Here is a 22,008-nt window from a genome sequence, read left to right as displayed (position 1 = left end):
ATTTTGTTGATTTAATCAAGTATCTAATTGTCAGTGTAGCAGAGTGAAATACTTCCACCAGCCATTACCATTACTCCCAATTTTATTTTGTTTAAGTAGTATCACTGTTTTATTGTGTTTTTCTCATTTTTTGTATTTCTCCATGGAGACTAGTTGTTCTGTATTTATTAAACTTTATGCCGTGGCCCTCCCTTATGGAGCCGTTGCAGAGTTGAAGCTCACAGAGTTTGAAACTTGATTTAGGCTGTTACGGCATTCACTTGTTATGGACAATCAGTTCTAGCTGAAAAATACAATGAAAAGGTGCTGAAAAATGTCTTTAAATACATTTTGGTGAATAATCATAAATGTGCAGTGTTGGCCTAAAGGTCAGAGAAGCGAGTTTGTGACCAGAAGGTCGTGGGTTAAATCTGCCTAACTGGCAGGATAAATCTGGGTGGGAAAAGTGAAGAAGCAGCACTTCCCTCCGTCAATACCACCACTGAGGTGCCCTTGAGCAAGGCCTGTAACCCCAAACGCTGTGGTTGTACTGGACAGCTTCCAGGTATGAATGTTTAACAGTGCAAATGTGATCAGTGAACCTTTGCTGAATAATTTGGTTTAAAATAAATTTAAAAAAAAACAATAAATAAAATGTTGGTCTCTGAATTTAAGGGTATGTTTTTGCCACATAAAGGTACACAATGGCATGTTGCTCCAGCTGTACCTCATTTTGTCCTCCTTTCTGTACCAGGACATAAAGGTACATTTTGTCACTAGGGGTACAGAAATGTTCTTTTAGAGGTACAGAAAATAAGGTAAAAAAATGTACCATGTTCAAAGGTAGAGTGCTTGTGAGAAGCATTTGTACTCTTTTAGGTCCATTCCCGTACATTAATTTCTTAGTGTGTATACACATACAAATACCTGCTGACACACAAAATAAAACTGTTACATTAATTTCTCCCCAACTGCTGTGCTTGACATGACCTCCCAAACTGCAACTTATCCCCTTATCTCCATCATCTATTTTCTCCATGTTATTCGCTCTCCTGGCTTCTCTTTCCCTTCCATCGTTCCTGTCACTTCTCTCTTCACACCATCATACCATCTCTGTGCTTTGGCTGTGGAGGCAGCACAGCACAATAAGAAACAAGCAAAGGATCTGGAGCAAGCTGTGGCCCATCTGTTAAACATTTTTCCTTAATCACTCAGTTGTTTCTTTCCTCCTTTTGTTGTTCCCTTCTCACATTCAGAACACATAGCAATTAACCTCAAATATGTGAAACCTTTGTGCGTGTGAGAATGAGAGAGACAACAGAAATGGAAAGAGAACGAGGGGATAGCTTGCAGTAACAGAGAGCTGTACAGAAAGATCAAGAAATAGGCTGTCAGCTTATGGCTTGGCTAGGATGGGTGAGGCTAATAAGTCAGGGTGTGGTGGCTAACAGACAGGGAGCCAGGCCAACGATGACAATACTAGAGTGCTATTACACTAGGATCAGGACACTAACATTCATATACACCAGCGAACGCACATTAAAATCGCTCTCTACGCTGATTTATCACTCACATCAACATTTTTTTTTCCTCGTTCACTTTGCTATCCTCTCCTCAGCTCGTGGCCAGTGTGAGTTTTTTCACTCATCTTGAGGAATTTCTGCACAGAGCCTTGACTGCTTTAGATTTGAAGAGTTTCCTGAGGGGTTTTGATTACTGTCAGACAGGGACAAAACCACTGCAATGTCTGCCACACACACTCAGACACACACACACGCAAATACAGAAAGAGAAACAGAGAGAGTGAGGGCGCAGGAAAGGGGGGGGGGGCGCCATAGGACAGACTTTGACACATTCCTGGCCGATGGCTCTGATACTCTCTCTCTCCCGCTTTCTTTCTCCTCTCAACCCTTCCAATTCTTCTTTCTCCCTCCTTTTTGTGGTGAGTCGAGCAATTCTTTCCAAACAAGAGCAGCCTCATCTCTGATCCAAGCTCTCTGGCTTTGATTAGCTGCTTAATGAGCCTGCCGTCGGTATGCTGTGGTCTATACACACACACATTGGCAAAAGCACACATACATACGCATACACACACACACACAAATCCAGTTTGTGTGTCTGAATGCAGCATAGCACAGAATTATAAACAAAGCCCACATGCTCTGGTACAATCAGCCAGGCTTTGGGTCAGCTCCAGCTCCTAAACACTCTCTCTCTCTCTTTCTCTTATGCTCTGTCTTTGTCTCTCTGTCTTTCTCAATCTGTTTCACACACATAAACCCAGCAAACCCAAACCCAACCCTACTCTCATGAGCCTGGCATATACTTGGAGGCAAAAAAACTACACCCACTGGATGTCCTTTCGGTTCCGGTGGCATAGTTGAATAGAAGAGGTCAAAGAAAGGGCAAAAGACCACTAGAACATCTCCTCCTTTTTCCTCTTCTGACATGTCCACCCTTGTAAAATATCACTGAAACTTCAGCAAGCCGGTGACAAGAACAAAACTCCCTTCTCTGACTCACGCACATACACAAACACAGGCCTCCAGCCACACACACACACAAACCTTAACTCTGTGTTGAAGATAGCAAAGACAAATTTGCTGGACATGAACCCCTTCTCCGCATCTCTGAGCTTTAAGTTGTCCAGAGGAAGCATGTACTTCTTCTCCTTCTCCTGGAAAAGATAGAATACGGAGAGATAAAGTTTGACAGAGGTATGCAGAGTAAAATATGACATCACAGAGAGGTAACACAGGTGTTGATGGCAAAAAACAACAGACTAAAGACAGTTCACTTGGGGGCTTTAGCTAAAATAGTTGTATGTCTGGTAGTAAATATTCTTCTTTTCAGCCTGCCCCTAGAGAAGAAAGAAGAGAGCCAAGAGACTTGAATTGTAGCAAGAAAAATGTCAGACGGCGAGGCGAACAGGAGATGTGGAACATAGTGCTAGCAGAGCATCTGAGTTCATATCAAATGATGCGTCTGCCTGTCAGACTGACTCATATTAACTATCCCCTAACTAGCGAAAGAGGGACAGTGGAAGAGAGAGAGCGAGAAAGAGAGCGAGAAGGGGAAAGAGATGCCATACGTCTATAGTCTGTCATCACTACGGGGACTTATGAATGACAGAGAACAGTTGGAGGAGTGGAGCAGCCAGGGTGAGGAGAACCAGACAGTATGGAGGCAGGGTAAAGAGAACTGAAGCAAGGAGGGAGGGAATGAGAGAAGGAGTATGAAAAAAAAAGAGGGAGAGAGGCCGGGCTCACATGTGAAAGTCATTACTCAGACTCAAGCTCTAACACAACATTTCTCCTAAAGTAAAGCCCTTCCCCCTCATCTCTCTTCACTGGCCTGCTCCCTCTTTCTAACCTTTGAGAAGGGGGCTTCCAGAAAGGTTGGTAATAGGAACAGTCATGGACGCATGACGCAAAGACACTTCCTTAGACAAGAGAACTAAAGCATGTCTGTAAAAGACGATGTCCTAATAATCCTGCATGTTGTCTGTGTGTATGGATGCATGTGTGCGCCGCCTGCATTTGAGCACGTGCGCACATGTGGTTTGAGATGTGAGTACGCTGGTAGTACATTTTGGTCTTCCCTCTCTCAGTGCTCCCCTGAACCCTACGACTCTCTTCCTTCGTCCCTCTTTCCTTTTTTCCAAAGGGGCCCACTTCCTGTAACAGAGGCTGAAAAAAATGACAGAACGGGATTGGCGCTCATAGGGCAACATCTGGGATCGCTTTAGACAGAGGGGGAGGAGACTGGAGAGAGTATAGGGTGCTCTGATGGGGTAGAAATAGAAAGTAGAGATGAGGAAGAGAGGAAGAGGAGGGATAGAGGTAGATAGAGGGAGGTGGACTTTGCTAAGAGTAGAAGTGGAAGAGTTGAGAAACATAGAGAGCAGGAGAGATTGTGCAGGAGAAGTGGGGAGAAACTGCAGACCACTCCAAAGTTGATTTCCCATGGGTCCCATCAACCCATATATGGCTGCTGAGTTCCTCCCTAACTCTCTCTCCTTCTCTCACTCCCCAAATTTCCTTATGCCTTCCCCGAGTGAACAGGCAGATCCCTAGCTGAATGAGCGAATGTGCCACGTCAAGACTGGATACTACGCTGGGACACAGCCCTGCGGACACCCGATTCGAGATACACTATCATCTCCAGAGGAGGGACACCCATAGGAGTGGATGTCCGCTGTGTGCGAGACCCCTCACCTTGCGAACCAGCACCAAGAGAGGATAAGAAAGTAGAGAATAACAGAAGGAACATTTTGCCGACTCCCCTCCGCCGCAGGCTGGACTGCTAGCTAACAACCAGTGGGAAAAGGCGAGGCCAAAGAGAAACTGAGAAAGGGTCCTGCTCCGTCATCCCAGTGTTCAGACTACCTGTTCAGGATCTTACTGGTGTACAGTAGTCTGCACATTGGTTAGACTGTGCAAGGAAGTGCTTCAGCAGCAAGACTCAGGACAACCTGCATTTACTCTACGCTGAAGCAAATCTGGGGTCTAATATTCTCTGATGTTTCTTGCTTGAATGGGTGCCAATTCCTTTAAATGTGCATACAATATTGCTAGCTTACAACTATTCAAAATGCATTCAAATGTCATTGGCTCTTTGTTAAGTGTAATGACAGCCATTTTGTAGACTTTTTCACCTTGAAAAAATTGTCTTTGTTAATGGCGAGTGATACATACATTTAAGGCAAGTGACATTCAAGAAAGAGAAGCTATAACTTGAGACTGTCTGTTGTTTTAATAATATTTAAGCCATAAAAGCTTCTTTTACGCACCTTTAATGTAGCTCTAAACAAACATTTTTTCAGAGTGTGTCCAATTGGGTATTTTGAGCTTCAGGATGTAAATCTGTGTGGTAATGTGATAACTCTTGTGTTCACAGACATCATGGCACTGTTTTGTGTATGTATGTGTGTGTGTGTGTGTGTGTGTGTTATATTCCCAGTGGTGTCAGGGTGGTCGTGAAGTATCATACATCAGAGCTGCTGCGTCTGAAGTTTTGTCTCCTCTTCCTATAGACTAATGGATTTGAGATTTGGAACAGGCCTCTCGCACACACACCTACACACAGAGGGGAGTGTGTAGATTAAGTGTATAGGCATGAGCCATCTGTTTTTCTTCAGGCTGCCTGGTGGAGCCCTGGCAGTAGAGGGGTGAAGGAATGTATGTCTGTTCAGTGTGCTGTGGAGATTAAACTCTGAACTATTATGCTGCACTCTCAGTATGAGGGCAGTGTGAGGGTACAACAACTGTTGTGGTACACAGAAAGGAGATGTACTGCAGATGTACTACAGCCTTAAAGACGTTAAGAAATTGGAGTGTAGAGAGGCAATCGACACAGGGATGGAGAGGGGAGGTTGAAAGGGGTGGGGGTAGTGTGTGTGTGTGTGTGTGTGTGTGTGTGTGTGTTGGTGGGGGGGATTATTTGTGAGAAAGACTATGGAGGAGTTGAGAGGAGAGAGGGGGAGTCAAAACGGGAGGTCTGCAGTGTAGAAACGGCCATGTGGGATTTCTCTGGGCAGATCTTGGAAGCTGGTGTTTGGACAAAGCTTCAGATTTTCCAGCCAGGAATGTGCACAGTCCCAGGGAGACTGCCAACCACAGAAAGGGGGAGAGAGAGAAACAGAGGGAGACAGAGAGAGGGAGAGAGAGACAGACAGAGAGAGGGAGAGAAAGGAGGAGGAAAAGGCAACAGAGGTAAAGAAAAAGAAAATAATAAAAAGGAGGGCAGTAGTAGAAAAAAGAAATGTCTGTGGAGGTAGTGTGGGCGGGAGAGTGAGAGCGGGAACTGCAAGAGACGAGAAGCAGACGCTTGGTTTGTGTGACTGTGTGTGCACGCACAGATGCATGAGGAAAGGCAGCAGATCTGATCTTCTGTGATAATATGGGTGACTGACATTGCACTCAGGCCTTCCAAACACAGCTGATAAACCATTCAATCAGATTGAGGAGGTGCAAAGATCAATCAATGACTAGTCCAACCGGGCCAAAATGAATTGAAAAGGTTGAGATTTTCCCATACACTTCAATCCTTGTGGTGAAACCTACGTGTCTCACTGTGATCCGCAGACAGCCAGAAGTCATTGCTCTGATGTGGTCAACAGATACTTGCTTGCCTGTCTTAGTATCATTTGTTGCAGATGTGCTAAGTCTGTGTGTATGTGTGACTGGATTTGTAAACCTATAACACTGTGTGTACAATATGCATGCCTGGGGCTGTCTCTGGGAACACTGTGTTCAAGCGATTCAGTGTTTATCTGAAAAGTGGCTGTGTGTCTGTCTGAGTGAGTGTATATTTTTCTCCACTATTTGCATGCCAGTTTGTTTACATCAGATTCCGCATGTGTACTGTATACTGTATATACAAGTCTGTCTCACTGTGTGTGTTTGCGTGCGTGCATGTGTGTGTATGTGTGTGTCTTAGTTTGGCTTGGGGCAGCTCCAGCTGTGTCAGAGTGAGCCGCTCCAAATGCCTGAACTCCCAGAAGAGGAAGAAAAGGGGGAGTAAGGGGAAGAGTGAGCGGAGAGCGGGACGAATGGGAAGGGGGGCGGTCAGAGGAATGAATGGGGGAAATGGAGGGGCTCAGTTGCAGGTCCAGGTGGCAGGAGAGAAAAGCAAAGAAAACTGTTAGTTGGATAGAGAAACAGGGTTAAAGATGCTCTCCATTATGCATGTATTGGTGTCATATGTCACAAAGGTGCCTGTTTCTCTCCATATAAAATACTAGGATGTGTTCCCCTCTTCTGATATCACTTCCTGTACTCTGCCCTTTCCTCTTCCCATGACATTGACTGTGACAGGATGAGACTGTTGTGGTGTGTCTGCCTGTCTACACTTGCTGTGCAGACCTTCTGCTCCTGTACAGCAGGCACAGACAGGCAGACAGATGGCAGCCCCACTGACATCAGAACAGAACACTAGCTCTTCCACTTACTTCAATAAAACTGCAGGGGCTTTACTGGAATGGTGACAACAATATCAACAGACCAAAGATTTCCCTTCCACTTAATTATCTTTCAACTTCCCAGTTAACATGCTGGTTCAAGCTGAGATATGTGTTAATAAACTTGTGATGACTAAAGTGTACTGCTGTGTTTTGACTTCACCATTTTCATAATTACAACATGTTTTGGTGTGATCTATTTGTGTCATGAGTGTGAGTGTGAATGCCTCACCTCATCATCCTTGAACCAGGACAGGCTCTCTGCAGTGAGAATAAACCAGTATTCCTTGGCTCCACCCTTCATGATGCCAATGTTGCTGATGGTCAGCCAGCCCTTGCGGACAACCTGCACAACAGCCATGGGTAAGGAGTCAGTTGGCAGGACTGACAGGGCATTTACAATGGCTTTTTATTGGATTTTAGATAGCAAGGTATAACTATGAAGGTGTGCGAAGGAGGCAACACAATGAGAGCGGACATTGCTGATGAAAATAAGAGTACATTTTACAAACAGTTAACATTGGAGGGCAAGATTTTTGCGTCTTAGACATTTGTGACATAGATTATGCAGCCACGGGGCAATCACCAAACACTTCACTGACTGTCAAAGAGAAGATTAGATGCATAGGTAAACAAGCAAAGTAACCAAGCACAGTTGGTGATAAGAACAGGATGGAAGAGACTGGAATACAGATGTGTGATGAATAAGGAAACAGGAAGTATGAGATGGCATACAGAAACCAAGAAATGACATATACATCCTGTAGACTAGGAAAATATTAACATCTGCATTTGCAGAAGATGAAAAGAATGATTAATAAAGCTACAACAAGCGATTTTGCCAGTGTACATGTTAACTGCCATCAGTAGCAAGCCAACCCACAACCCTTAAGCTTGAATCCTGCACAGAAATATTTCCAGTAGAGGCAGTAGTGAGTGAGCAGGCTTAAAGAGATTGGCCTCCTACTATTAGACTTGAAAGAGGGACCACACCCTGGAGAAAAACAGGAGATAAAGGAGTCAAATTAAGAGTGGAGTTCATTTTTTCATTATATTTGGGGTTTAGATTACGTTTTAGGGAACGACGCTGATGTTGATAATTTATAGTTACTATTTTCAAATAGTTGCTACTATCAAAGCCACATTTAAGCTGTAGTTGAAATGTACTGCTGTTCAGCTAATATTATCATCATACATCAATGTTCCTGAATAAATACAACCGTACTGGGATTGTGTTTTTAATTACTCCAGCTTTCAAATGTGTCAGATAAATATTATGTTACATATTAATCATAACAGATTGAGAAAAAAAAACAAAAAATGACACATTTGTGTTTGACTGCATTCCTATTAAAAGCCAAGATAAACTCTGGTTGGATGACTCATCAGTAAAAGCACAAAAATCTCCCATTTATCTGCAGCTATGAATGCTGATTAATGCTGATTAATGCTGATTAATGCATAACACATGGGAATAAAACTGAAAATAAATAAATTGATGAAAATAAAAAACTAGTTAAAAAAAAAAAAACGTTAATAACCATGCACTCAAATATTGCACTGCAGAGAACCATTGGCAGCAAAGGGTCATTTGTGAGTGTTTAGACCTGCATATATCATCATCACACTGTCATGCACAAATATATGCTTGTTGTTTTTCTTAAAACTGATGAACATGATTCTGGATAAGAAGGCTCTTTATAAATCTTTTGGATCATGAATGTTTTCAATCTAATACACAGCTGAATGAATAAATGCAGTTGTACTGAAAGTCTCACCTGGTTTCCTGCTACCCCTGCAACAATCTTCTTATTGTTGTGGTTGTATGCCTGCTGAGCGCTGAGAGACAGGAAGAGCTCATGTTATATACTCTGTCTGATTGTATTGTTAATTTTATAGTAAACCAATTTTATAGTTTAAACCCGTTACTCACTTAGTGAAGCCGATGAAATCCTCATGTTTTGTATTAATGTAGGCTAGCTGTATTTCAATCAGCAACATGACCTGCACAGACCAGTCACACGGTAATTATAGAAACAGGCCTCACACAAAACTTAACAATCCAGTAGTTATCTAAAGCTAATTTATGAATGCATTGTCCAACTGTGTGTGAATGACCTGGTCCCTGCATTTACTCTCTTGTTGTTGTATTTCAGTGGTTACAATTCTCTGTGTCTCATCTTGCAGTTTGGGAAAGGAACTGAGCTACAGAGAGAAAACAGACCAGAAGCCACATATAAGACAATGCTGACGCCACGAAATGTACAGTATATCACAAAAGTATATGACATACACACATACATACCTTGTTGATACACTGGTGCACAGTGTTGATTAGTTCTTGACTGACCATATCAACAAATTTCATACACGGCCCCTCTATCCTTGATATTTGTTTCTTCACTATGGCTTCAAAGGCCATGTCAGGAGTGAACAGACCTGTCCTATAGGGGAGAGAGGCAGATGGAAGAAAGTAAAAAAGAAAAAACAAAGTAGATTGGCAGCAGCTAACAAAAACTTTGACACTTTACATTTGCTCAGAACACTAACACATGGTACCTGACACCATGGATGTTTCTGATGGCATAGTTGATCTCCCGCCGCAGCTTCCTCTCATCTGACTCAATCTAAAGACAAACACAGCACGTTGTCGGTCAGAGTGGAGCACTTGGCTGAGGAGCGTTACAGTTTAGCATCACAGTTATTTATGCACATACATTATTTATGGAGCTACTGTATGACAAGCACTATATATGTACAAAGACAAACAAAAAACATACACAGAAACACACACACACACACACACAAACCTTGACCAGTTCATAGGGGAAGCGCTCATGGAAAATGCGGTTGATTTTAGCACCTCCTGACAGACTAATGGTGTCTACTTGGTCACCTGAGCCCTCGATTAGCTTCTCAAAGTCGACAGCCAAGCGCTGGACTAACCTGGAGGACAGACCAGGAGAAAAACGGACATATAAATAACCTAAAGACGATAAATGGGTACGCGCACACATCGAGAATGACTGACTGACTGACTGTAGCAGTGTCTTGGTCCTGCGCGCAGGGTCATCAGGACTATACTGTTTGTACTCTTCAGCCTCTTTGTTCAAGGCCAGAAGCTGGGTTTGCAGATGACTACGGAAGGCTGGCAAAGTGTCCCGGATGTGGTTTGTCAGTTGCTGCGAACAAACATTATCAGTAACAATATATACACACAATATATTTACTTACTCTATGTGTGTGTGTGTGTGCATTTTTAACCTGGTTAAGCATTCTTTGTAAATATGGGGTGCCCATGTTTTCAGCCATATGTTTGTAGGCTGGATGGGACATGAAGAACTTCTGCTCTGCATCCAGAGCTGCCTTAATATCCTTTTTCCCATCAACGTCCTTCTGACTGCGGTTCACCACCCCTATGTAACCTGGGCAGGAAGAGATGAGAAGGGAAATAAAGAGCATGTGAACATTGTAAAGAAGTCAACAAGCAACAGGAGGAAGGAACAATCAAGAACTCCGTCCGATGTAAGGCAGTTTAAACTTGCATTTTCTGACGTGTCCTTGGGAAGTCTTCCCAGATTAGTTCCATTAAGATTGTAGCATACAAGCAGGAAATCAATATGTTAATGCAACAGCAGAGCATGTGGTAGAAAACGGGCCAAATCCCCTATTTAGTACAGTAATAGATGTAATAGCACCAGGCTCCATATCTAATGCTTCAGCTCTATGCCGCTAGTAAGGCGGTTACTTCAGTGGGCTTCCATGGCTAATGCATTAGCACTGAAGGAAAAGCATGAAGGAGCCAGCACCTGGTGGTGCTTTACACAGTCTGTACACTGTCACAGGGGCTCCCTTGCCTTTATCTCTCTCTCTCCCTCTCTCTCTCTTACTCACACACACACACACACTGTGTCTAGCCATTAATATCATCTTTGTCTTTCTGTCTATCTCTCGCATACATACACACAAGAACAAATGTGCGCGCACACACACACACACACACACACACTCAGCAGTACGACTGGGATGTCATACAAAGTGCATGGCCATCTTTCAACACATGGCACAGGCTAAAGAGATACTGAAAAAAGACCATGAATAAAGGAGACAGGAAGGAAGCGTAAGACAGGGAGAATGAGCTTGACTGAGACTGAGCCTTTGGTTGCAGGTAACAGACACAGTCATACTGTCAGTCCACTGGATGCAGTGTAAATACATTACAAATAAATACAAATAAATACATTACAGCTAGGTGGTTCAACACACACACACACACACAAGCAGCACACCTCTGCGTAGAGGAAGCAACCTGTTCTCTAGTATTTCCCGAGCATCTGTTCCTTCATCCATCAGGTCCAGTTTAGTGATTACACCAATTGTGCGCTGGCCTGAAAGAAAGACAAAAAAATAGAGGAAATTCTATGGTCAATGTAATGTGATAATTAATCCGCATTAGGACATCAGGGTGTGTAGCCATATTCTCAGGACATAATGAGACCCCACAGACTACACAAGCACACCACACACACAGCTTACCCTGTGGATCAACATCTTTAGCCAGTTTGAGTGCGTCAGAGTTTGCCAGGTCAGTGTTGGCTGGCGTGACAGCCAGGATGAGACAGTTTTCCTTACAGATGTACTGCATGATCATGTCTCGTATCTGGTACTCTATGTCTGCTGGCTGGTCGCCTACAGGCACCTTGGTGATGCCAGGCAGGTCCACAAGGGTCAGGTTCAGTACTGTAAACAAACGCATGCACATGCAGAAGAGTACAAATAAGGACATCAGAGAAGTAAACTTTGCGCGCACGTTGAGCCCACACGAACACACACTGTGTTACCATGTGGTGAATAAATCCGCAGGTTGATGGGGACAGGAGAGATGCCTTTATTGGATCCTGTGAGCCTGCATGTCTCTGCCTCAATCTCCTTGCGTAGCTCATCAAAGTCTGTGAACTTCTTTTCTTTACAGTGGAGAAATTCGCCGTACTCTGGAGAGAAAAGGAAACAATTGAACAATGACACATTCATATTGTGATCATAATTTTGGAGGACATTTGGACTATCCAGCCCATCCAGCTCATCAACCTTTACCATTACCGTGAGTCAGGCCACAAGGCTTATTACAGCAGGATACATAAATGCTATTCAGTTAAGTCAAGTTTATTTCTAATTGTACTCTTACAGCAAGTCTAAAAGCCATTTGTGATTGTTGATTGATTATTTTTTGATAATATAAATGCTACATAGCCTACCACCTTTGTTCTCTGCAGCAGCAGCAAGAGGGCCAAAAATACAGGAGGCAATCTAACAGTTCTGACCATATAATGACAATTTGTGCACTCTCCCAGCAGCAGTCGGGCTCAGGCATTGTAAAACAGCATACTGCCATCTGGTGGCGGCTCTGAACACAAGAATGAAAATGCACAGACTGGATGAGTGAATATGAGTGTGTCTCACCTACCCGTGTTACCACTTAGCAGCTGGAGGACTAAAGGTCTACGAGTGACAATTCCTGAACCACGCGGAAGGAAGTCTCTGATGGAGAAGAAAAACTGAATTAGAGAAGGACACACACACACACAACCCAACAACACACAGCACACACACACACACACACCACACCACAACCGCACCACAACCACACACACACACACACAACACACACACACACACACACACACAAACTGCCAACACATTTGATGTCAATGCAATCATTGGCTTGACACACACCATTTAAATGACATTTACATGTTGTAAACGCACAGGTAAGACCTTACATTACTTGTTAATAATGCCTCTTAAAGCAACAAGCTTTATTTTAAGCACCATACTATCCAAAATATTAACAACTTGACCAGGAAGGCTGAGAAAGTCTTTGTATAATTATCGGCCGCACCAGATATATATGTCAAGAAACACTACACACACACACACACAGGGTCAAAAATAATCTTCCTCCTTCCTTTTGAAATCAGATTCAGGAAGTTTGTTTTACTGCATCCTGTCTCAAGATCAAAAATCTGGCGCAGTGCTCCACAAAAGGGATGCCGTAACATAGCTGTGTCGTAGCTGAGACAAAGAACTGAGGGGTGAGATCAAATGTCCACACACAGTCAGGAAAACAAGCCCCAACAACCCTCTGCAGTTACCACACACACTGTGAGCTGGACGACGGCTGCAGACAATACAGCCTCCTTCAGTCAACAGAGCTCTGCTGTCCTGAATCTTTCCTGACAGGATGGAAGTACTTAGCCTCCTCGTCACAAACTGAATCGTCTCACCGCATTTTGCATTTAAACTTTAGACAAACAGCCGTTCTATTTACGAGGCCTGCGGTATTTTACGGCTCTAGAAACTCTGTTAAAGGTCAGAATAAGATGTGAATTCAACAAAGCTCTGTTCAGCTCTCTTGTGGTGGACGGAGGGATTGTTAGATTAATAAAAGATTGCAGAGTCCAGTACTCTTCGTGTTGTTCACCTCCCTTTCATTCACGGAGATAAGGTGCTGTGCTGGCTACTGTCACACAGACACTGGCACCTCCGGCATCCAACACTTCAGACCAGCACCGCAATCCATATCACTGGTGCTGGGTGGAGACCACCACATATAACAGTGATTTCAACAGTGCGCTGGTAACTAATTGGTAACAGTAGTTGCCTGAAGTCCTGGTCTAAACTCAGCAGAACACAGATCCTTTTGTATGTGCATGTCCCTGACGCCGAATCACAGCGGCCAACACGCCTTTACTTTTAGAAACTACTTTTAGGTTTCGCTTTTAGCATTACAAACAGAAGGAAGTAAATTACAAAGTCAGATTTTACTTATTAAAATATAGACACACTGATAATAATTCAGGCATTTTAAAGTGTTTTATTAGAATTAGTCGTGAATTAGACAAGTTATTCAGTGATTTAAGGTGACTAAATGTTTTTATACGTTTTAATCATAGACTGTTGGAAACTTTACATAGTATAATTAATTATATATATAATTTATGAAGAATGGGTCAATAAGCTTGGTAAACTTACCGGCTTTATTAAGGTTTCCAACCTGAGGTCCGGGGACCCCCAGGGGTCGTTGAGGGGGTCCCCAGAAACATTGAGAATATTAATTTTGCTATTATTTAGATGTTAGACATACTGCTCACAGCCTGATGGTATTCATTTGGGGGTCCTTGACACCGAATAAGGTTGTTATTTAAAGCTTTAAAGATTAGTTATAAGCCATTAATGGAAACAATGTTTGACAGGTTGTGAAAAATACTGTTAGCAGATGTTTGTTCAGTTTAATCCTTCAATACAAACTCTTTCTTTGTTTCTACGGGGACATTAAAGTATATTCTATCTACTCTGTAGTTATAAGAATAGACTTATAGTATAATTTGTTGCTACTGGATTTTGGTCCAGAACAGTCAAAGGGATTATGGACAACTTAAAAAAACCAGATGTCGTTAACATGTGACTTTTAACTCATCTAGAAAGCATCGGTAAATTATTCATTAAAATGAATAAATCAATATCTAACATTCATTAACCCCGGATAAAATCCACTGTAAGAAAGTGGTACCTAAATCTTATCCAGCAGAGTGTGTACAGTCGGAGGAGGTTGTGAAAGTAGATAAACCCCACTGCTGTACAGTTCACCTACAGTTCACAGTGAACGCGTTACGTTACCTGCCCACGAAGTTTTCCAGCACGGAGCTCTTCCCGGCGCTCTGGCCGCCCACCACAGCGATCTGCGGCAGGTGGAGGCTGCAGCTCCGCCCCACGCTGCTCAGCGCGTCCTGCAGGCGGTTGACCAGCGGGATCAGATCCTCCATCCCGCGGTTGCCCATCGCAACGCAGCAGCCGGGCTACCTGGCTGTGTCCGGCTCCTTTAAATCCTGTTTGACTCCGGTTCTACGCTACACTCGTCGACAGAGTGCTTGCCATAATTAGAAGTTACTTACAATTACGCTGTTTTCATTACTGGAGTGTCCAACACGTAAAATGAATCCTCGTGCTGAAGGACGGTGCCAACTTTTTAAGGCAACTTCAGTAGCCGTTGGAACGTTACCGTGAGCGCGCCTGGGCACAACGACAGTGTCCCAGTTTGTACTCACAGACCTCGAGTCTCCGAAAACAGCCCGAAAAAGACATTTTGTTGTTTTAAAACTCCATAAGTTCACAGTGTGTTGCTTCCCTTAAAGTCTGGATACATTTAAGAAGCTAGTCGCTGGTCGCTGCGTTGAGTTTGGTCCATTAGAGAGCAGGGAAACATTCTACTGACAGCTAACGGAATCAACTTTAGTGCGCATGCGCGGTGAGCAGCAACTTTAACTCGGCAACCCCCTTATCCAGAAGACAGACAAACTTCATAGCCAATTATGAAAGTACCCTGACTTATCAGACACCGAGCAAGCATTCACTCCTCTAGCCGACAGCTATTTAAAATCCCACTCATCGAGCGAGGGGTAGGGCTCTGCTGCAGCCCTATAAACACTGCAACTAGAACCAGAGTGTAAGATTCATCTACTGTAAATAACGCTGCAGCATTCTTTGGCAATGAGGGAGTGAGCACTGTGTAGTACACTGGAAACCTGAAGCAAGTGAAAGAGAAACTGAAGGCTACATTTAATGGTGAAGTGTTGCAATAGTAATGCACGTTCAAATATACAGCATTTGGAATTCATGTTTGTAGAAGCACCACATTCAGACGTAAAGATAAAATGTTCTTTACTTGTGATTGTATATGTTATACATCATAATACTTTTCATTACATTGCACTGAATGGCACTCAAATTTTAGTATCCTCAACATATTGTCCTAAACTCCCGCCCCCCCTCCTTTACTCTACTTTCAGGTCTTTTAACAACTCTGCAATGTCTATATGTGGGCTGCTGTTGGCCCCAGTCCTGTTAGAGCACAGTGCGCTCTGCAGACTCTTGGCAGCTTGGTTCAGGGATGGAAGGATGCGAGCAGCATCCGGTGTCTCATCTTCTCCACGAGAGCACAGAAGGACTTCGTTGACCTCCCCTTCGATCTTTCTAGAGAGGATGGTGGGAAACACTGAGCTCACACGCTCCAACACGCTTTTCCTCAAGACCGAGTCACGACACACAAGGTTCAGTATGAATACACCTGTTCCAGGAGAGATAGAAGAGACAGGAGACAGGATTTTATGTACATGAGACACACAACTATGACTTTAAAAAACTGTCTATGTAATTTGCCAGAGGGCGTTTATTTTTTTTTTAATGTTCTTTTTCTTATCTTAATTGGGGCTGTAATGTGCCGATACATTTACTGTCATTATTATTTTACAGAAAACTTCACAGATTCTAGCAGATAGAGAAATTAAAAATACTGTACCTCTGAGGGTTAGCAAGCTGCAAACTTTCTGCAAAGTCGAGGTTTCCACAAAGGCAGCAGGAGGACAGCTCATACCCACAGTACTATCTTTATTGTCTACATCAAACATGATGACATCGAACAAACGACCACCTACAGAAGGAAAAACAACCACAGTCACTTCTTGGTATTGTTATGTTATATTCACTGGTGCAACTTTACTTCTAACTGCCCTCTCCTTAACTCCTCCTTCACTAACCTTCTTTCTCTAGGGCACAAATGCGTTCAAGGCCGTCCCCAAGAGTGACAGTCAAACGATCATCTGGTCGGAAACCGAACCATTCCTTCGCCACTTCCATCACAACAGGGTCTAATTCTACAACCTCAACAGTAACATCAGGCACAAAGTCCCGTAGGAACTGAGGCAGGCCTCCTCCACCAAGCCCCACCAGGAGCACGGACACTGGGACACCTGAGAAGGAAGAAGAGGGGAATGAAAAAGCTCAAATCAAGTTGGAAAAGCAGCGGTTGTTTAGTCAGAACTTCCTTCTGCCACCCTCTTGTCCAAAACAGGTGTGTACTGACCTTTGTTCAGTGGCGTGCGCGCCCCGAGCATGGCGAGGCCAGCCACCATGACTTCATGGTGATCGCAGCAGAGGAAGCCACTGTCCACTGACAGAGAGGTAGAACATGTAGTTGGAGCAGCTGTTGGTTTGACCTTCTTTTTGTTTTTCTTCTTGTGACTTGATGCTGTAGGGACATAAATATTCAATCATTTCACCAATCTACGTCTATCATAATTTGTTATAATGAACAACTATAATATTATTATGATATTATATACTGTATATGAAAACAACACTTTATCACTTTTTTTGTTTTCTTTTCTGTTGATATTGTGAACATTTGTTATTGTTTGTTGGTATCTTTGTTTGATGGGTGCACAACAAATTACAGTGAAAAAGGAAAAAACTGACCAGTACTTGAAGGGACAAGGCGGCTCTCTGATTGGACAAGGGCAGCATTAGACAGGAAAACGAGTCTCCGATACATTTCTCCGTCTTCTCCTTTCACATTTTCCACACAGTACTCTCCGCTCAGCTCGCTCACACCCCTGCTGACCTCCTCTCTCCAACCCAGGTCACCTCCAACTGACAGAAACGGCACCTGAATGGTGACAGAGAGCTCAAATTAATTCACAGATGCACAAATGTTTGCGACATGCTGTTTTACTGTACAACAGTACTGGACATTTCTATAACAAACCCTTGTGTGCATTTACCTGCTGGTTGGCTGACATACCCGGGGGAGCCAGGTCCATCACCATTGGTGAGAGCTCTGACTGGACAGCCTGCATGTCTGTGTATTCCTGATTCCTGTGCATTGCCACAATAACAAGGCGCCGAAAGTTAGCGCTAGCTGCCAGCTGCCTTCGCCCCTCACTGGAGCTGTAGAGCCAAGCTGTCTCACTGCCTTGAGGGACTGACAGGATAAACAGAGGGGGGGGGGGGAATCACCAAAGAAGAACAAATTACAACCAGTGTGACTTATTGTACATAGGAAAGCAGAAACATGATGAGATAACAGCAGAGCTCACCAATAAAAATAGCAAACTGGTTTGATCTTGGCACCTTGGCACCCGGGGGGCAGTCTTGTACTGTGAGAGTGTATCTGGGAAGGCCAGTCTTGGTATGGCAGAGAGTGAGCGACAGGTTCGAGCTGGCGTCTGTGCCTGTACGGAGCCTCTTTTTCAAGACGGAGTAAGCCTGATGCTCCCTCACAGCCGACAACAGCTCTGTTACCTGTGTGAGACGAGTAGGGGCTCCATCTTCCCCAAGACACATCTCCAGAATAGGCGTGGGCATAGGCTGACGAAACTTGGTGCAGACCAGAACAAAGACAGGCAGAGCAAAGGAGTCCTCTTCTTTCCCACTTTCTTCCTGCAGGCAGTGGAGCCTCACTGCCCATCCCAGCTGAACAAAGTGCTCCACAGCCAACTTGATCACACTCTCCTGAGCCAACGTCACACAGACATACCGGCCACCAACGCTTAGCACACGACCCACCTGCAGACACAAGAAAACTGCTGTGCACCGATTGAGGAAAAAAAACATATGATCTGTGTACACCCTGACCCATTGGTTTCTCACCTCAGTGAGCATGTTCCTGGCCAGTGCTCCCTCTTCTTCGGAGGCCATGGCATCCAGTGTGCCCTTGTCCAGAGCAGCCTGGTAGCTGGCATCCTCATATGGAGTCTGTGTAGCATCCACCTGATGGAAGGTCAGGCCTGGCCGGCGCTCAGCGTTTCGCTGGTTCATATGGGTCACCACTGTCTCACTAATGTCAATATTAGTTAGATGCTTGTAGCCAACATCATACAGCTGCTCACTCAGTTCAGAGTTACCACAACCAACCACCAACACCTGAAGGACAGAAGTACAACACACTGTAAATTAATCAGTTTTTGTCATTGGCAGCGATGGAAAGAAACTACACACATTTACCTAAGTGAGGTATTTGTACTTTACTTGAGAAGGTCCATTTTATGCCACATTACACCACTTCTAGTCCACTACAATTACTGCAAAATATTAGACTTTATTGATTGTTTTTTATTGATAATACTGCTTACTTTATTACTTTATTTGACAGCTAAAGTTAAATTGCAAATTCAATGTATAATATGCACATGATTCACTTCTAAAGTATGATGCATTTGTGTAGATTTAACAACCCAACAGATAAAACTGGATTCACCACAAACATCTAGAAGAGTAAAGTAGTACTGTAAACACTAGTTTCACATCAATGTGGTAGTATTAGTCTATCCAGTTCTATAATAAATAATAACATTCACAGGGGCCATATTGTGTGCATAACGAGTACCTTTGTTTTTGGTACTTAAAGTACAGTTATGCTGATACACTGTACTTTAACTTAAGTTAAATCTGGAATTCTGGACTTCTGTGATGAAGAGTTTTTACACTGGTATTGCTAATGTTATTTAAGTAAAGCAACTAAATACTTCTTCCACCACTGTCCACATCAGACAGGGAGTGTATTATTATTATTATTATTATTATTATTATTACCCTAAAATGACAAGGAAAGAACAGTGACATGCATATCAGCAGGAAGTAAACAAAAACAGTAATATCAGGCAAATTGTTCATGCTGTATTGAAATGTATAGTAGTGACACTGTATATCGGCTGTATATGCTCCTCAACACTGTGTCTTACCTTATGCTGGACTTTGATGTATTTGTGCAGCACGCCGCAGAGTTTGTTGTAGTCTCCATACCACTCAAAGGCCTTCTCTCCTCGCTTCTTAAAGAACCTCTCCCAGTACTCTGCGGAGCTGAACTCCTCGGCAGTGCGAGGTAAAAGACTCATAGTCCGCAACGTCTCAGTTTACAGTGACAGAGTGTTTACAGCTTCTCCACATGGCACCAGCACTTACGTTTCAAGCCGGACAGTATTGCTGGCAGTACCGCTCGCTGATTGGAGGATATTCTTGAAGGAGGGGCTACACGCTGCTCTGTGATTGGCTGCGGCTCTCAGAGCTGATTCTATTGGCCGTTGCTAAACCGGAAGTGTTCGGTCCGATGTCGTTAATCCTCCGGGTGTCATTCATCATGGCTGTGCAGGCAGGAAGGTCTGTGGTCTTCGTCACTGGAAACGCAAAGAAACTCGAAGAGGTAGAAGTCAAACACTTCATGCCTGAGACAGATTGTTTGTTACGGTCGTGCTGTCCTGTCTGGACACTTCCAGGCAGGATACTTGTTGTTTTTATGCTGTATCACACTGTGCTTGCTAAATATAGACAATGAGCATGAGCTGCAGTTTATTCCAGAAGTATTTTGTTTAATTTGACAAAAACCAGTCCTGCTAGATTTATACTTTACTCTCTTTCTGGTCACATCTATCAGGTCATTCAGATCCTGGGAGACAGGTTTCCCTTCAAACTAGTGTCAAAAAAGATTGACTGTAAGTATGAAAAGAGAGACCACTTATAGAATATATATTTTCATGTAATTGTTGCTCATCAAACGCTTTCTTTATCCAGTGCCTGAATACCAAGGAGAGCCAGATGAGATTTCCATACAGAAGTGTAAAGAGGCTGCACGACAGGTACTCTAACGACACTGTCATGTCTGTGTGTACATGTCTGTTGATGATAGAAAACTGATGTGTTGTTGTTCATCACCTTCAGATTGATGGGCCGGTCATAGTGGAGGACACCTGTCTGTGTTTCAAGGCTTTGGGAGGCCTGCCCGGTCCTTACATGTTGGTATAATAATGCTTGCTTAGCATTTAGTCTTTAATAACGGTAACAAACAATAATAATTACAAAAAAACAACTTTTGTTTTTGTAGAAAGTGGTTCCTGGATAAACTCAAGCCAGAAGGTAAATATTGTAACAGATGAAACACTGCTGAGATATTTTAACAGAGGTATTTAGAGCTGGATAGAAAAAGTGGAGCGGTCCAGCATCTCTAATCTTGTTAGATGTTTTGTTGTAGGCTTGTACAAACTCCTAGCTGGGTTTGAAGATAAATCAGCATGGGCTCTCTGCACCTTTGCTTTCTCTGCCGGGAAAGACGAACCAGTACAGCTCTTTAGAGGAAAAACAGAGGTCAGAATCTCTCTCTAACTGATTCAGTGTTTGTGTGTGTGTTTACTTTCTATTCACTCTTTTCTTTGGGTATATTTAGGGACACATTGTGGAGCCAAGGGGACCTCGAGACTTTGGATGGGATCCCTGTTTCCAGCCAGAAGGATATGACAAAACGTAAGCCATGACTGCTAGAGGTTTTCTGTTCTTACCACAAGGGGGAGCCAGAGGTCAACACAGTGGAGAAATTAGTTGAACATTGCAGTTCATACGTTGCTGTATGTACTTTATGCTGTGCATCAGAGATTATTTATCACTATTGTGCCAAGCATTAAAACATATACACACTGACTGTTAACTCCCCTTTCATCTGCAGTTATGCTGAACTGCCCAAAGAAGTGAAGAATACTATATCTCACCGCTACCGGGCACTGGCTGCCATGTCTGAGCACTTCTCTCAAACCAACAATAACTCACCACAGGGCAAGAAGAAGAAGCAGGAGGATTAAAGAGGCCAACTTCCGGTTATGAATCTGGAGCAAAATGTATCAAAGTCATCGTATTTGACAATGGAGGAGATGCTCCTTAATACTAAAACATTTTTATTGTTGGGTTTAAAAGTATGGCAGATAACAGATTTGTGATCACAATGTCTACCTGTAGAAAATGTGGTGCATCATTTTGTTGTTCCCTTATTTTGAATAAAGTTTTTGTCAATTTTCAAACAAATTCCCTATTTATGTGTTATTCTTAGTGATGCTATCCCTGTGTCAGCGGTTACAACTTTCAGGAATTGTGCATGTTAAAAATACCCTCCAGATAATATGGTAAGACATCGGAAATTGTTGCAAGACTTGTTTCATTGTTCCACAGTGGGTACTCAAAGACAAGCTTTGGAGTTTTTGCTTCCACAGAATGACAAAGGTAGACTTGGAGAAGAGCATAAATTACAGGAGAAGAGGAGCACCAGGATCCTGATGAGAGCAGCAGAACACTCTGTGGCCGAGACTGGCTCCTGGAATTGGCGAGGGAAGGAGAGGGTTGTGCAGGCAGGAGTCCAGAGAGGGTGTGGGAGGAGAGGGTCTCTGAAGGAGAAGGAGGAGGAGAGTGTGTGTGTG

At 43.4% G+C, this 22,008-nt stretch overlaps 3 protein-coding genes across 5 annotated transcripts in view; 1 reads left to right on the top strand and 2 right to left on the bottom strand.

The window, feature by feature from the left end:
* dnm3a (dynamin 3a) overlaps positions 1 to 15,352 on the bottom strand; it is a 20,256-nt gene extending 4,904 nt beyond the window's left edge. Inside the window, exons 1-16 of one of the 3 annotated variants that reach the window (XM_035652917.1) lie at positions 14,618 to 15,350; positions 12,405 to 12,478; positions 11,782 to 11,931; positions 11,477 to 11,680; positions 11,230 to 11,328; positions 10,205 to 10,365; positions 9,980 to 10,122; positions 9,751 to 9,886; positions 9,500 to 9,567; positions 9,246 to 9,384; positions 9,059 to 9,145; positions 8,874 to 8,944; positions 8,719 to 8,779; positions 7,908 to 7,934; positions 7,173 to 7,286; positions 2,547 to 2,656 (exon numbers count right to left, since the gene is read on the bottom strand). In XM_035652917.1, the coding sequence (XP_035508810.1) occupies positions 2,547 to 2,656; positions 7,173 to 7,286; positions 7,908 to 7,934; positions 8,719 to 8,779; positions 8,874 to 8,944; positions 9,059 to 9,145; positions 9,246 to 9,384; positions 9,500 to 9,567; positions 9,751 to 9,886; positions 9,980 to 10,122; positions 10,205 to 10,365; positions 11,230 to 11,328; positions 11,477 to 11,680; positions 11,782 to 11,931; positions 12,405 to 12,478; positions 14,618 to 14,778 (1,805 nt within the window). In that variant the 5' untranslated portion in view covers positions 14,779 to 15,350. Of the gene's footprint in view, positions 1 to 2,546; positions 2,657 to 7,172; positions 7,287 to 7,907; positions 7,935 to 8,718; positions 8,780 to 8,873; positions 8,945 to 9,058; positions 9,146 to 9,245; positions 9,385 to 9,499; positions 9,568 to 9,750; positions 10,123 to 10,204; positions 10,366 to 11,229; positions 11,329 to 11,476; positions 11,681 to 11,781; positions 11,932 to 12,404; positions 12,479 to 14,617 lie in introns of all 3 variants that reach the window. The other 2 variants (XM_035652916.1, XM_035652918.1) reach the window with 2 other exon arrangements.
* Positions 15,353 to 15,641: 289 nt separating this feature from the next.
* mettl13 (methyltransferase like 13) lies at positions 15,642 to 19,746 on the bottom strand. Its single transcript, XM_035652915.1, has 9 exons — positions 19,516 to 19,746; positions 18,425 to 18,697; positions 17,872 to 18,340; positions 17,557 to 17,756; positions 17,252 to 17,441; positions 16,860 to 17,024; positions 16,534 to 16,746; positions 16,296 to 16,427; positions 15,642 to 16,064 (listed from the first exon to the last, which is right to left on the bottom strand). Exons 1-9 carry the CDS (start codon positions 19,666 to 19,668, stop codon positions 15,772 to 15,774), a joined length of 2,088 nt encoding a protein of 695 aa, XP_035508808.1. The 5' UTR covers positions 19,669 to 19,746; the 3' UTR covers positions 15,642 to 15,771.
* Positions 19,747 to 19,864: 118 nt separating this feature from the next.
* On the top strand, positions 19,865 to 21,619 carry itpa (inosine triphosphatase (nucleoside triphosphate pyrophosphatase)). The gene is made up of 8 exons (XM_035653431.1): positions 19,865 to 19,973; positions 20,205 to 20,262; positions 20,342 to 20,406; positions 20,489 to 20,562; positions 20,652 to 20,683; positions 20,799 to 20,911; positions 20,991 to 21,067; positions 21,267 to 21,619. The coding sequence occupies exons 1-8, from the start codon at positions 19,881 to 19,883 to the stop codon at positions 21,397 to 21,399; spliced, it is 645 nt and encodes a 214-aa protein (XP_035509324.1). The 5' UTR covers positions 19,865 to 19,880; the 3' UTR covers positions 21,400 to 21,619.
* The last annotated feature ends 389 nt before the right edge of the window (positions 21,620 to 22,008 follow it).

The sequence above is a fragment of the Morone saxatilis genome, unplaced genomic scaffold (assembly GCF_004916995.1).
Source record: "Morone saxatilis isolate NCDOM2014 unplaced genomic scaffold, NCSU_SB_2.0 Contig12, whole genome shotgun sequence".
NCBI classification, from domain to species: domain Eukaryota; kingdom Metazoa; phylum Chordata; class Actinopteri; family Moronidae; genus Morone; species Morone saxatilis.
This window is presented reverse-complemented; position numbering and strand designations above follow the sequence as displayed.